Source organism: Meriones unguiculatus, chromosome 14 (assembly GCF_030254825.1).
Source record: "Meriones unguiculatus strain TT.TT164.6M chromosome 14, Bangor_MerUng_6.1, whole genome shotgun sequence".
Classification (NCBI taxonomy): Eukaryota; Metazoa; Chordata; class Mammalia; order Rodentia; family Muridae; genus Meriones; species Meriones unguiculatus.
In genome coordinates, this window is record NC_083361.1 from 17,101,324 (window position 1) to 17,117,392 (window position 16,069).

The 16,069-nt window shown below is 46.0% G+C and overlaps 1 protein-coding gene across 1 annotated transcript; it reads right to left on the reverse strand.

The window, feature by feature from the left end:
- Positions 1–7,347: 7,347 nt before the first annotated feature.
- On the reverse strand, positions 7,348–13,287 carry Aqp8 (aquaporin 8). Its single transcript, XM_021655071.2, has 6 exons — positions 13,106–13,287; positions 12,747–12,994; positions 11,246–11,372; positions 10,082–10,296; positions 8,668–8,802; positions 7,348–7,937 (listed from the first exon to the last, which is right to left on the reverse strand). Exons 1-6 carry the CDS (start codon positions 13,115–13,117, stop codon positions 7,889–7,891), a joined length of 786 nt encoding a protein of 261 aa, XP_021510746.1. The 5' UTR covers positions 13,118–13,287; the 3' UTR covers positions 7,348–7,888.
- Positions 13,288–16,069: the final 2,782 nt, after the last annotated feature.

The following is a 16,069-nucleotide window of genomic DNA, read 5'->3' on the forward strand; positions in this document are numbered from 1 at the left end:
CAGATCTTCCTACCATCATAAACCAAGGTGCTTGTTTATGTGTTTCTCTTTTGTCAGCAGATGTGTGAGTTAGAATGAGTGATCACATTATGAGTAGTACATCATTACCACATCTCTGTAATGATCCATAGGTCTCAAGACCAAGGACTTCAAGGAGGAAAAAAACAGGTTGGTTTGTTTGTTTGTTTGTTTTTAAGTCTGAGAAACACTGTGATTTTTATAACTTGCTGCTTCTCCATTGCTGTTCTGGCTGCTGGAAAGCTCAACAGAACACCTCAACCAACTACCTACACCTATTTATTTGACTCTGTCATATTTCTTTGGAGATTGTCTCAAGTCCTGTTTTTAAACAATGGTGTATGTATAAACAGATTCTTTATTTTCTGCCATTCTGTCCAAGACATTTTAGAAGCTGTGTTTGTATTTCCCTCCTAGGCTTTCATTGATTTTCACAAATACCTCACTAATTTTTACTGATGATTTTGTTATATATTCAACCTAATTCATTTATCTGGGAAGAGACATGTTTTTTGTAAAGAAGAAAACTCACATGTTAAACAAGTCAGGGCATCCTGCCACTGAGGAATGTGTAATAGACCAGAAGCCAAAAGAAAAGTTTAGTATTGTTGCCACTTCCTTAATATAATCTGGTAAACCAAAACTTCTCTCTTTCTGATTAGTTAACTTAATTTCCAAAATTGCAGCAGTTCTCATGTTCATGAAGCCATTAAGGAATCAAGCCAGACTCATCCCCTGGCTGTTCACTGAATGCCATCTCTGGGCCACATCGAGTCTGTCTCATACTTTAGTAAGATGGCAGCAATGCCAGCCCAGCTTTCAGTAACGAGAAAGGACAAGCCACTTGTGTTCAGAATCCGGAAAGCCTTTCCTTTTCCCCATCACCCTAAGAGCCAAAGGTGGATAGGAAGAGTGAAGAAAGTCTTTTATGAGTATGGTGCTCACTGACAGACAAGATTCATGGATTAGGAAAATCCCAGTGGAAGGAGCAGCTGAATGGTTTGTGTGGTCCAAAGCCTCCACCTGCACCTGAATGCATTCCAAGACCAAGTGTAAATGGATGTCTGTCTTCATTTTGTACTAATGTTCACCTAGATGTCTACTTGAAAGCTTGTGTTTGAAATATCCACAATAAATGGCTACCTTTGGTTTGCTGTAATTTGAAGGCTGTCTTTATTTAGAAAAATTAACATTTAAGAAGTTCAAGGACAATCCTTGTAACTATTAAAAAGAACTTGAGTTTCATGTCAGTTCACAGCTGCCCTCCGTAGCCAGCAGAAAGGGATATGTTGTGAATCCACAGCAGTCCCAGTACAGCAGTCCTCTGAACTGCCGTACTGTTACTCCAAATGATGGTTTGCTTTACTTCCAGGGTAAAATTGATGTTGGACAGACATACTGCTTGTGCTTCTGATGAGACTTTCATGCCAACCTAACTGGAAGAAACGATAGCTGTTTCCCTAAAGCTACGATTGTAGAAACTAGAGACTTTATTCTGTTAGGGTGTCCTGCTGAGCCTGATTTGTAGATTAACACAATGCAGACAGCAGAAGCGCTTACAGTGTTCTGTGTGTATGTGGGAGGGTCTTCCAGATAAAGGCCTAAAAAAGTAGTAAAGCCTAAGTGCTTGACTGCCAGGCAGAAGAAACAGTATTAATTATGCAACATCACTAGGATGGGAGAGCCAAAGGAAGACACATGATTTTAACAAAATCTGTATAGAGTTCTCTCAGCCCCAGATCCCCATCTTTCGTCATGATAATGTACTTGGTGAAGGGGAGCATCTTCACATAGGTACCTCCTGCTTCTTGAAGAAGGGTCAGAACACCCCCTCTTGCACTGGCTATTTTCCAAGTGCTTTTAACCCAAAATATCCTATACCAAGAAGGATGCCTTCTTTGGAGGTGGACAGTATTGCTCTTTTTTTATTGGGGGGAGGGGAAATACAAGGTTTGTCTAGCCCAAGTTTGCCTCAAACTCTTTAATTCTTCCATCTCAGCCTAGTGTTGAAACTACAGATGTAAGCTATCAAACCTTTGACAGTATTCCTTGACTACTGTTTTGATAGGAAAAGTTCTGTGGTTTCCATATAGCCCATGTCACCATAATAGCCATGTTCATTGACTTTGAATCAATGCAGAAGGTCAGCTGCTTTATGGGTCTATATTCCCAGTTAAACACGCAGAAACCAAAGGAAGAACAGTAGGATGGCTCAGTCCGCTCACTGAACACAGAGTGGATTCCATATGAAGGGTTTTTCTCACAAGGTTTTATAAGCTGCTGTTTTACGAGACAAAGACTTCCAAGAATTTAAATTGCTGAGTCACTACAGAGTGCCAATATCTAGATTGCCTCTTTAGTGAGTGACCAAAAAGAGAAAGGTCATATTCAGGCGTGGCAGTTACCTGACCTTTCCTTATAGACTCCTTACAGAGTCTATGGTAACTTGGGTCTGGCAATTGAACACCAGATCTCAAGTGTCTATGGGTAGTACATTCTGACCTTTCTATAAAGCAAACACTAAACCACATAATGTGGGATTAAAAGGATGAATTCATACCCATCCTGGGAGATTACAGTTGAGAAATTGAAGTGAAAACTGGATTGTGAAACTTAATCGTAAATTTAAAGTAAAAAATTATAATAAACGTCTTTCCCCGTTTTAGTGAAAGACAAATGAACATGAGCCAAAGCAAGAAACATAATATTGTCACTTACTCAAAAACTAGACCCTGAAGTCAAAGCTCATCTTAGCAAGATGATCTGTCCACATACTGTGACCTTGAGTAGCTCTAATGTCTTTTAATCCTGCTGACAGTCACCTCGTTGTCCTGTGGTGTGCTCAATAACTGTCATTTTCTGACTGTCACAAGGACTCTCTCCTTGTATTTGCACCCCATGCCAATATAGTCTCATCTTGATAATTCCTATAGTTGAATCTGCAAAGACTATTTCCAAATAAGGTCATATTCTGAGGTTCCAGGTAGACAGGGACCCTGCCAACCTCAGAAGCCCTGTTAATTTCCAGCCTTTTTCATGAAGATGCTGATGGTGGCCATTCCAAATTTTTTGAGATTTGAAGAGAGAGAGATAGTAGATGGATTGATAGTTAGATGGATAGATAGATAGATAGATAGATAGATAGATAGATAGATAGACAGACAGACAGATGAAAGAGAGGTTGAGATTTATGTGCCTCTGCATGAACATTGTACTCACAATTGGAATGGAGCCTTTTTCTAGTAAGGAGCATTATTCACCTTCACCTTTGGGTGCTTTTCTTATTCTGTAGGAATGGTGAATTTTTATTGTATTTGAGGATGGTCTTTCCCTGGAGCTACTTTACAGTTTCAAAATTACTTTCTTTCATAAATGACCCATGATTTCTTTTTAATTTTTCCTTTTTTATTGAAAAATAATTTGATATTCTGTTCATGCTTTTCCTCACTCTCAACTCTCCCAGATCCTCACCCACCCACCCAACTCCACGCACTTTTTCTTTCTTTAGAAAATAAACAAAAAACTCACACAGAGGAAAAAAACACTAAATCAGAAACCATAATATACAAGCAAAAGACTAATAAGACAAAAATACCCAAACAAAGCAATATGAGACAAACGTCTTCAAAATTACCACTGTTGTTGGCCATCTCCTACTGGGCATGGGGCCTGCCCAGAAGTGTGGCTAACATACCCAGTGAGACTCCACTGGAGAAAACTAATTTTAACTTTGCAAGCTAGTATCAGATGCAGATAGCTTCTTGTTTAGGAGTGGGAGCCATGTCCACTTCCCCACCTCACCACTGGGACCCATCTGGCTTGACCCTGTGCAGGCCCTATGCATTCTGGCTCAGTCTCTGTGCATTCGTATTTGCATCAGTCCTGTTGTGTCTTGAAAGCCCTGTTTCCTTTGAGTCCTCCATCCTCTCTGACTTTAAAAATGTTTCTAACTCTTCTTCAGCCTAGAGCCCTGTGTACCTAGGTGAGGGGTTTGATGAAGACGTCCTATTTAGGATTGGGTGTTCCAAAACCTCTTACTCCCTGCATATTGTCCAGTTGTGGGTCTCTGTTTGTTCCCATTAGTTCCCATCTACTATAAAATCCCATCTTCTCTAATGATGGTTGAGCAAGGCACTGATGTATGGGCACAGCAGAACATCATTAGGAGCCATATTAATGCCATGTTTCTTTAGCAGAGCAATAGCATTTGGTTTTTCCATGGGGCAATGGCCTATCTAGTCTCAGGTTCTTGGCCACCTGAGCAGTGTCAGACATGGGTTCCATCTCATAGAGTGGACCTTAAGTCCAATCATAAAGTGGTTGGTTATGCCTACAACATTGTGCCACTAGTGCACCAGCATTTCTTGCAGGCAGGTCACCCTGCAGATCACAGGATTTATGGCTGGGTTGACGGTTTTCCTTCTCCACTGTGCCATCCAGTACTGTGAACTCTAGTCAGTATGGGTGAAGCCTCTACTTAGACACCAGCTCGACTTCTTTGTGTTCAGTTAGCTATGTAAGTGTGGTTTGGGTGGAAATTGCCCCAATAGGCTCATATGAAGTAGCACTATTGGGCGGTGTGGCCTTGTTGGAGGAAATGTGTCACTAGGGGTGGGCTTTGGGGTTTCAGAAGCCCAAGCCAGGCCCAGTGGCACTATCTCTTCCTGCTACCTGTCACTGTGGCTGTAGAACTCTCAGCCACCTCTCCAGCACTGTGCCTGCCTTCATGCCACTATGTTTCTCACCATGAAGATGATGGACTGAGCCTCTGAACTGTAACCTGGCCCAAATTAAATGCCTTCCTTTATGAGAGTTGCCATGGTCACGGTGTCTTCACACAACAGTAAGTGTTATCTTCAGCAATAAGGTCTTACCATCAATTTACAGAAGGCATCCAATAGCTTTTGTCAGAGATATTTATGGGCATCCATCGGGCTCCTTTGACCAATGGATCAACTGGATGTAACCCATTCCTGGAACCTGATGTTTCACTTGGTGATGAAAGATGTCTCGTTGGGGCTTTGTCTCCTCTGTGTTTTTTTTTTTTTTTTCTGACTCCATTTAGATTTCTTTTGTATATGTATATATTTGAGGAATCTTCTACAGCAGTAGGCTCCCATATGCTCCTCAAATGGCCCTTAATGTTATTTGTCCCTCCCCATATCCTCTACCTTACCTCTCTCTTTCCCTTCCCCATTTAATCCTCCCACTCCACTCTTCTCCCTGTTTTTCCATAACTGTATATTCTACTTTCCCTTCCTTGGGAGATCTTCCTCTTCCCCCTAGACACTTGGTGATAAGTATGGATCCATGTGAATGAATTCTCCTAAACACAGACATTCAATTTAACCACGATTTTTTGGAAAAGTTGTCTTTAATCAGTGTGTGTTTTCAGTTTCTTTGTCAATGATCAGGTGTGCATAGTTGTGTGGCCTATGTCTGGGTCTTCAGTTTGATTCCATTGATCAACATGTCTGTTTCATGCCAATACCATGCTATTTTTATTACCATAGCTCTGAAGTACAACCTGAACTCTGGAATGGTAATACTTGCTTCAGTTCTTTTATCATCTGAGATTGTTTTAGCTATCTTGGGTTTTTTGTGTTTTCATGTAAAACTTAAATTATTTTTCAATTTCTATGAGAAACTGTGTTGGAATTTTGATGGGGATTGCATTGAACCTGTAGACTGCTTTTGGTAGGATGGCCATTTTTACTGTATTAATCCTACTTATCCATGATTCAAAATCCAAGAGTTCGTCCCACCTTCTGATATCTTCTTTAATTTCTTTCTTCAATTCTTAAAGTTTTTATTATATAAGCCTTCACTTTCTTGGTGAGACTTATCTCAGGAGGTTAAAAAATATATATAGGCTGTTGCAAAAAAGCACTGTTTCCTTGAAATCTTTCTCAGATTGTTGTTAGGAAGGCTATTGATTTTTGTTTGTTAATTTTGTATCCTGATACTTTTCTGAACATGTTATCAGCTGTAGACATTTCCTGGCAGAGCTTTTAGGGTCTTTCATATACAAAATCATATAATCTACAAATAAAGGGGTTTTTTGTTTCTCCCTTTTCCATTTGTATCTTCTTGATCTTCCTCAGTTGTCTTATTGCTCTAGCTAAGGGTTCAAGTACTACACTGAGTAGGCATGGAGAAAATGGACGTCTTGCTTAGTTCCTGATTTTAATGGAGCCATGTTTCATTTGAGTTTCTCTTTATTTAGATTAATATTGGTTGTGGGATTACTGCAAATTGCATTTATTGTGTTGAGGTATGTCTCTTACATCTCTAGTCTCTCCAGGACTTTTATCATGAAAGGGTATTGCATCTTGTCAAAGTTTTTTTCTGTATCCAACAAGATGATTGTGTAGGTTTTTTTTTCTTTCAGTCTTTTTATGTGATGGATTACATTTATCTATTTTTTAAAGATTTGTTTATTTATTTTATGTATATGAGTGTTCTATCTGCATGTACACCTGCATGCCAGAAGAGGGCATCAGATGCCAGTATAGGTGGTTGTGAACGACCGTGTGGTTTCTAGGAATTGAACTGAGGAACTCTGGAAGAACAGACAGAGCTCTTAATCACTCGGCCATCTCTCCAGCCCACTTTTATCTGTTTTTGTATGTTGAACCATACCTGTATCTCTGGCATGAAGCCAACTTCACTTGGTGGGTGATCTTTTTGATGTGTTCTTGGATTATATGTATGCATGTTTTGCCTGCAATTAGGTCTGTACATCATATGCATGCCATGACCAGGCCACCAAGACTGGAGTGAGAGACAGTCATGAACCACCAGGTCGGTGCTGGGAATCAAACCCATGACCCATGGTTCTTAGAGAAGATACATGCTCTTCTTGGAAGGTGTGTTGCCTCTTATCCCTTCTTCATTCCATTCATATCTTTCACCCTCATGCTTCCGGCTCATCAGAACTAGCCTATGCTGCTTGCTGCTATTCTCCTTCCATGGGGAATTCTTGCAGCTTTGCCCCACTCCCACCTCATCCCTAGTTGAAGAGCAATGATTGGTCCATATCCAGACAGCACTAAGAATTCATCAAAGCTCTGGACTCTACATTCAGTTTTTAGCAGGATCTTCTGGCTTGGAGACTAAGTAAATTAACACTGTGCTGCAGGCTGAGTGCCACAGTGGGTCTACCTGAGTGCAGACAGGCTCTGAAGGGAACCATATTCTAAATACCTACTTTGGCTGTAGAAACCAGCCTCTACTGCACAGGTAAACCTCCGCCCAGACTTTTATTTCCTCCCCCTCTCCCCCCAGTGCCCATGTCTTAAGTGAAAGACAAGTCAACAGACACAGATGGAAATGCTAAAGCATTTATTAGAAAGTTAGATTGGCAGCTGGGGGAGCAAGGAGGTCATTGGGCTCCTGAAAGCCCTTCTGTAACAGAGTAACCAAGGGTGGGGAGAGAAGGGGGCTCAGTAGCCAGTGCTCACCTGGTATGCATAAGACCTTGGGTTCCAGACTCAGCATAAAAAAAAAAAAAAAAAAGACAGCTGGGGAAATTGGCAGTGTGCATTAGCAACCCATTCTCCACCTGCTTGTCTCTCCTGTGACACAAAAGCTCTTTTTCTATGTGGTCTCTACCTGTCTTTAGGCTAGCCACATGTTACCCCTACCCAGCCCATGAGCACAAAGGAATTCCAGGTTCTGGGAGCATGCCCAGGACATAGCAGCAGCTGCCTGCCTGCCTGCCTGCCTGCCTGAGAAGCCAGGCTGGGGTCAGCTGCTGCCACAGCGGCTCTTCTGAGCTCAGTCCTGCAGGAAACAGTAAAAACTGTCCTGTCCTCAACTCAGGACAGGCGGCTGAGGACACCGAGCAGTGGGAATGCCAGCAGCAGCTTCACTTTGCCTTGAGGATTATGCGGGTTTTCTCATCTCCGATAAAGACCCTAAAAACAAATTACCCTGTGAGGTCTCCATTCCCTTCGAAGAAGGACCCAGCTTTCCATCCGGAATCTCCAGGCCCAGAACTCTCTAGACAGAGAGCTTCCTGAGCTCAGCACTCCCAGGTGGCAAGGGACAGTTTCTGATCCCACATATACCCTTTCCAGAAGAATGCTTATGGTGGTCACTCAGAAATCAGCAATAGAGTGATTGCTGGTGTTTCACAACAGGCCCCAGGAGGCTTGGCCTGAAGCCCCTGAACTGCAGTGGGTAATGGTACAAGAAGGCTATACATGCAGCCCAGAGCCAGCCCTCCCAGACACTGATGAAGAAGGAGGGGGAGGATCTTGGAGGAGTTGGTGCCTCAAGGGGAATGAATATGATAGATAGATAGATAGATAGATAGATAGATAGATAGATAGATAGATAGATAGATAGAACAAAAAATGTTTAGATAAAAGTCTCTTTTAAGCCAATCTAAACACGAAGCCTACCCATAGGAAAGGAAAGCCTATGAGAGAGCCCAAGTCCCCAGAAACACATTTGAACACTACCTGGAGCCAGTGCACCCACAAGCCACCTCAATCTTAAGAGCCAGTTGGTCCCCCTTGGAGAGCGGATTCCTGTCACTTGGAGCCAAAGGCCCTAGCTTAGTTCCCTCTGAAGATCCCCTGTCTCCTCCAAGTCCAAGTGAGTGCCAACCTACTAGCCGCAAACTCCCCGTCACCCTCTTACCTAATGAGAAGTCCTACGAGGAGGCCAGCCAGGAGGGGCCCTATCCAGTAGACCCAGTGGAAGTCCCAGTAGCCGGCCATCACAGCAGGTCCAAAGGCACGAGCAGGGTTCATGCAGGCTCCAGAGATCCCACCACTGTAGACACACGGATACCCAGTCCACCAGCATCTCAGAAGGTCCTCAAGTCCACATCCTTAATCAGATCCACAGCCCACCCCACCCGGACACCCTCATTGGATCCCAGAGGCTATAAAGGAACCTTAGTGCCAGGCAGATGGAGGATGGTTCCTCTATGACCATCATGCCAGCCACTCCCCAACATACTTCTCGAGCAAATGTCCAGTAAAAAAATAAACACCTGCTTAGTCACTACAGAAGTTAAAAATGGAACACGTTCCTTTCCAAAGTCTATAAAGCAAAGTCCAAGGAATGTCACCCACTTTGGAGTACAGTTGACCTACATTCAAAGTCCAGGCCCGGAGTTCTGCTCTGTGACTTTTATCTAACCTCTCTGCATGTCCAGAGATGGAGATGCCCAGGAACAAATGACAGAATGTGTGCTTTGTAATGGTCATTGTAGTGTGCCTGGCCCATTGGGGTCCTCATGCCACCAACACGGACCCTACTCCTCTAGAGGGGGCTTGTCTGCCGGGTACACCAAAGGGGGCAGGTTCCTCAGGCTCACCAGAGGGAGCTTGTTTCCAAGGCACACCTCCAGCTCTGGGTGCTATCTCTAGACCTCCTCCCTGCTTTCAGACTGCTTCCTGCAGCCTTCAGTGGGTTCTTCGTCCAAAAGCCAAACCAGGTGGTGGAGCTCACGTGTAAATGAAGAAGGTGCCACTAGGGGGCAGCAAAGCACCACTACTGCTGATTTAACGAGAAAGGATTGGTTCTGAGACCAAAAGGAAGGAGTTCAACCTTTGGAAGGGACCTCACACACACTTCAACAGATGTGGGGGGGCTGTCCCAGATTTGTCACTTTATTTAGACTCGCCATGACCCTAAGTCATTTCTTGCCTTTCTGAACTTCAGTTTGACCACCTGTACAACGGGAGACAATTCCTGGCCAAACTCTGTCTTCTTAATGCCTTCCCAAAACTAACAAGAGGCTCAAAGTAAAAGAGACTGGGGTAGAGAATATTTTATATATATATATAAGACAGAGCCAGCACCCTGAGGGAATGTTTTATTTCTGTTACAGAAATGAGGAATTTTTATAAAAACCCAGCACTCTGACTTAGACCTAGATGAAGCAAAATGGAAGGACCACCACATCCTCCCAGCCAAAAATCACCTAGCCCTTCCTGATACCACACACCCCACCACTGCCTGTTGCCTGCTCAAAGCCACCTCCATTTGCCACACTTTCCTGGCCCCTGTTGACACTGCCATCATGCTACTGAGGAACACTTACCCTGCCAGGATATCCACGGTGACAGAAAAGCCAATGGAGAATGGGGCCAGAGGGCCCTTTGTCTTCCTGTTGATGGCGCCCATACACACCGCCAGTGCCAACAGCATTGTCAGAATGATCTCTGCTCCCAGGGCTACCGCCACCTGCCCCTGATCCTTGACCGTTGCAAAGGCTGCCCCAGATGCATTCCAGAACCTCTCTTCTGGACTCACTGCCTATGGAGACAAGTCACGAAGCCTAGGACAGAGAGAAGCTGGGAGCTGGGCACAGGGACCTACCTTGGAGGCCCGTGCTTCCAACCAACCCATCTGGACTTGGGCATGCCTGTGTCTATATGCCAGTTCTTTCCATTTTTACGTGTGACTGTGGGAGCTACAAGACCTCCCTGAGCCTTGCTTTGCTTGCCTGAAAACTGAGGATAACAGGCGTTGTGTCCGATGGTGCTTAGATAACCCTCTTTGAGAAAAAGAGCACAAAACTAGCTTGTGGAGACATTGAGGGACCTGCAGGCCTTGAGGAAGGCTGAATGAGGGGTTGAGACTGAGTCACCCTCAGGGGAGCAGGCAGTGGTGGGAGTGGGAAGAGGGGGAGAAGGGAAGAATGGAAAGGAGGATGGAGCATGGAGGGATGGAGGAAAGAAGGAGCCCATGGAATTATGTAACAGAGCTATAGAATCTTTGGCCCAGCCTGGGGATGAAGTTGTATGGTAGAGAAATTCTTGGGAATGCTGGAGGCCCTGGTTTCTATCACCAGTGCTGATGGATAGAGACCCTGCAGCTAAGAAGAACCCACTTAAAATACGTTCTATTTATTTATTTATTTTTACATGTATGAGTGTTTTGTGTGCATGTATGTCTGTGTACCACATGCATGCCCGGTAAACACAGAGGCCTGTAGAGGGTGTTGGACCCCTGGAACTGGAGTTGCAGGTGGTTGTGAGCTGCCCTGTGGGTGCTGGGTGTAAAACCCAGGTCATCTGGAGGAGCTGCCAGTGTTCTTAATTGCTGGGACCCAGAACTAGTTTTTTTTGTTTGTTTTTTTTTTATTGATGAAAAGATATCAAAGATTTCAAGCATACACTATCAACATGAAGGAAGGAGAGGGGGAAGGGGACTCTTCCATCAGTGCCAAGCTACCAGCCCAGTCCCAGCAGGGTTTACCCACCTTAGCCAGGGCAGCTCCAATCAGCCCCCCAAGCACCTGGGAGACCCAGTAGGGGATAAGCAGCATGGCGTTGAGGCCTCCGACCAGTGTGGCCGCGAGTGACACAGCAGGGTTGAAGTGTCCACCGCTACAACCAAGAGGAGAAGGAAGCCATGAGGCCACCACCATCCAAGGCCCACCACAGGGAATGTGCCTTGAGAATATGTACTTCAGCCTATCCCCCAAGCTGGGCCTGCAGGCTGGAGTCATCCCGGTCCCTGCCATTAGCAGAAATGCGGCAAATTTCTCCCACTTTCTACAAAGAGATTTGTGAGAGGTGAGAGGGGCAGAGGGAGCTGGGGATGGGTGGAGCAGGCCCTAAAACCAGGCCCTTGGTGGCCTTGGAGACAAACATAGGAAGAACATCCATGCATTTCCCCCCACCCCCAGACTCCTGAGGGCTTGCTCCGGCCCTCCAGAAATGTGGCCAGGTGCCCTATCAGAGGCCCACACAGCAGACTGCAAAACCAAGATGTTGGTGTGTATCCAGCACGCATCTCTGTGTGGCTTTACTGAACGCTGGCTGTTGTCATCCTCCACATCACACAACTGTACCCAGGCTCAGAGGCTTGCTTTGGCCACCAGGCCTTCCTAGATAGAAGGCCATGTGCTTTCCATCCCACTCACCACCTCCCTTGTGCATTTAAAGAGATAGTGTCCATTCTCTCTTTCCAGAGAACAGTATGGCACTGTCCTCCCCCATATCTGGTTTTGAATGAGATTAAATAGAGGACTGGCGCTATCCCAGTTCATCCAGTCAGATGCCCCAAGCGGGATATCCACCATTACAGTTGGCTCTTCTAGGAAAAGGCCCGCCTCCCCTCAACCCATGCCACTGAGCTCCTAGCAAGATAAAAGCCAAGCAAAAGAAGGGTCATCTTTCTGCCCCTAAAAACAAACAGACAAACCCCTCTTGTCAAGATGGAGCCCTCCAGTGGGTAAAGAAACCCCACTCCAGGCCTTCTGTGCTGCTTTAGTTTTCCTGATCTACTCCCAAAGGGTCCCAGCAACAGTGGTGAGTGCTGAGCGCCCCACAAGCTCCTCTCCCCTCAGACGCTCAGCTCTGGGCAGTAGAGCCAGACTGCTTGAATTTGATGCGTGGCTCCACCACCTTCCAGCACACACCTCGTATCGGTGATGTGGACGTCATCTTCCGCAAATATAAAACAGGGGAAATCACAGAACCTATTCCGTAGGTTTGTCCAGAGACTACAGTGTTATCTAAAGAGTGCTCGGTATAGAGCAGGGGCAGAGCGAACAAAAGAGGAGTGCTGGCTTGAAAAATAACTTTAAAATATAGCAACAGTGTTATTCCCATTTAATAGGCTTGGAGAGTGGCCTGCCCACAGAATTCACTGGCTGCAGAGCTAGCTGACCCCACCAGCATATTTGTAAGACCCCAAGTGGTTGGCCAAGTGCTTCCCAGATTGACATTAGGCTCAATGCTAGGGTCTGGTCTCACCTGATATTCCCCAAGGTAGCGATGATGAGCCCCAAGGCCAGCCCGTGAGCCAGGGCAGGCTGCAGGAGTCCAGTGTTTGCGCTGTTCTCAATGACCGATAGACACCCGATGAAGATGAAGAGGGCAGAGCCCAGAAGTTCCACCACACATGGCTGCACGTATTGCTCATACCAGGACACCCGGCATCTGCCAGCCACACTGGTCTCCTTCACCTTGCCGTCACTCAGGTCCATATCACACATCGGTGCCTGCCGCAGGGAAAAGGAGAGGAAACACAGGCGGCAGAGGCCCCCAGACAGAAGCCCCCATCCCCAGCCTTGGACACATCCTCAGTGCCCTTGCCCAGGCAGCAAACTCACCTCCCCAGACATCAGCTCTTGAGAAGGTTCAAGCCAGAGCTACCAGAAGCAGCACCGGCTGCACCAGAAGGCCCACACTTATCTCTGGGACTCAGACTGGTCCGCTAGACTCTGCACTTTTAAAGGACTGCGAACGTTCACCAAAGGTGTCCAGAAAGCAATAAAGCCTGGAAGGGAGGTGGCCCAGAAGAATAAACTTTTTTTTTTTCTAATCTCAACAGGGCAAGGGCCACGTGGGATCAATGATTGCTGGGCTTAGGGCCAGCAACAGGAAAGGCGTGGCCTGCTTACATCACGTGCAGAGCATACTCCAGGCCCCCTTCATGGTGCCTCATCTCTCCAGGGTCCAAAGGTGACCAGCACATGTGCACAGGCATAAGGAAGGCCCCACCAGGAGAGAATTGCACACTCAGTGATAGCCAACTCCTCCGTCATTATTGTCCCACTCTCTCCATGGGCCTTCTTCCAACCCAGGACCCTTTCTATACTCACCCTGATCACCTGACCCAGCCGTGTGTACAGACAATGAGCTCTGGGTGCCTGAGGCGGTAGAGACAGTGCAGCACCGTTGTGTATGGTAAAGCTGGTGACTTTGGAAGCCTGGTGTTAGGTGGGACCTTCAGCCTCATGTGCTCAAAGCCAGGGCACCATCAGTGAGATGCACTCCTCTCAGTTTATAGTGTCTCTTCACCTCCACTGTTTCATCTGCAAAAGACACTGATTGCGCCAATGTCATGGCATCCTTACAAGGTTTCAGGGAGTGAATATATGAAAAGGGATCAAGACAGTTCCAGATACCTTAGAAAATGCCCAAGTCCATTCATTCCAAATAGCCCTGTAAACCCCTTATAGTGCACAAGTGGCCAGGCCTCGCCCCTGAGGACCTCCAACCAGCAGTTTCTGCCCACAAGAAGACTCTAGCTGCCATAACAGCTGGACCCAGCCCCTCCAGACTCAAGTGGCCAAGCTCTACTCTACGGGGTAAAAAGCCCAAGCTCAGGATTTGAAATTCACTAATCTTCACTCCGGAATTTCCACTCTGGAAAGCTCTCCCTCACCCCCCCCCCAAAAAAAAACCCTATATAAACCCTGTTTTCTGCTCAGTTATCTGCTGCATCTCACCCAAGCAGAGGTAGCCGCCCTCCTGGGTTTTCCCCCTTCAATAAATCTCTTGTGTGAGGCTTGTTGTGTGCTGTGACTTTGTGGTATTCCATGGCTCCCAACTGCCAGGATACCTTTCCCTTCAGAGCACTAACACTTGCGTCAGGGAAATCCCCCCTGCCCAGCAGAGCTGAAACACTTGCACTGGGCGAACCTTTCCCCTCAGAGCTACAACACTCCCATTGGGAAAGCCTTCCCCACAATACCCATATAAAACAGTGCGTATGTCCATCAACACATAGAATACATAGTTGGGTGTTACACTGCACGCTTCTACGTGCCAGGAATTGGCTAAGAGCCTTGTATAGATTGCCTCACTCTCTCCTGGCAAACACTCCATGACGAACTATTTTTACAGCATGCCACAGAAGAGAAAGCACTCTTTCCTGATGACATAGCCTATGATTATAAGAAGAGTGAGATGTCACGAGAGGACAGTGCAATTCGACTTATGCAAGGTACCCAGACTGTCCGATTTATGAATGCAAAAAGATGAACATGGCCAGGATGGGGCTCAGTTGGTGGTGTGCCCTCTCCTTATCACCATGTAGAAACAGACATGGTTATACACACCTGTAATCTCAGCACGCAAGAGGTGAACTCAGGAGAGGGCAAGGTCATCCTTAGCTACACAGAAAGTTTGATGCCATCCTGGCTATATGAGGTCTTGTCTTTTTAAAAAAAAATTTTTTTTGAAGTAGGAACTGGGGTCAGCCTGGTGGATAAAAATAGTTTTTGTCCAGGCTTGGTAACTGAATATGATCTCCAGGACCTACATGGTGGAAGGAGAAAGCCAACCCCTGCAAGTTGTCCTCTGACTTCCAGAAAAGCACACACACACAAGCAAGCAAATAAATAAATAAATCCCTTTCCAGAGCATGGAGGAGAGTGAGTTAGTGTTTTTGTTGGGGAAGTGAAAACATTTCTAGAGACGAATGGTAGAGATGGATGGATACCGCTGAGGATATTTGATGCCACTAAACTGTACGCTTAGGATACAATGGTACATCTTCTGTTGTATACACTTTACCACTATTGGAAGAAAAGACTCTATAAACTCAACTACATTCCATTAGCTTTCAAGAGACTAACAGAAGGACTGAGGGAAGAAGGGAGGAAGGGAGGAAGAGAGAGAGAGAGAGAGAAGGGACAGTATACCGCCTTCTTTGTCTCACAAATATTTAAATAGCTGCTGCGAGTCCATCACTGTCCATAACTGTTGAGTTTCAGGGTTCCGCTAGACCAAGGGCTCTGATCTGATTGTGTGTGGGGATCAAGAACTGACATCAAAGACTCAGAGTTTAATGACCTTTTCGACCACTTACCAATAGCACACTACACAGCCGGTCTCACAAGCACACTGAATCTCTTCCCGACAGCCCTGAGCTTAGTGCTGTTACTCATTGTCCTTACTTTCAGATGATTAAAGGAGACACAAAGAGACTGAAGAACATGAACACAGGCGGTACAGATTAAAAGTATCCACCCGAGGGCAGAAGTCAATACACCCACAGACAGAGGCTGGGTAGTGTGCTGCCTGCCTGGCGGGGCAGGGCCGGGACACAGGCCTCCCCTAAGCATCTTTGCATGGCCAGTGGGTTAGGCCCATGCTGTTTATCTCCCATCCTGTTTCCTGCCTCCCTCTACCCCAACATCACACCGGTGGCTCGGGATGCTTCTTCAGCCTTCCTTCTGTGGCCCTGGGAACAGCAAGATAAGATAGTCACCGCGCATCCTCCTGGTGGAGCTTCCGGAACAATTCTCTCCCGTTTCCTCCCAGACCAGCTCCACTTCTTGTTTTTA

What these genes read in the sequence shown, in the direction of transcription:
- Aqp8 (XM_021655071.2), bottom strand. An exon ending in TTGGAGCTGCCCTGGCTAAG is followed by an intron (nt 10,297 to 11,245) that starts GTGGGTAAACCC and finishes TTGTCTCCATAG; the next exon opens with GCAGTGAGTCCAGAAGAGAG. An exon ending in CTCGTAGGACTTCTCATTAG is followed by an intron (nt 7,938 to 8,667) that starts GTAAGAGGGTGA and finishes ATTTGTTTTTAG; the next exon opens with GGTCTTTATCGGAGATGAGA.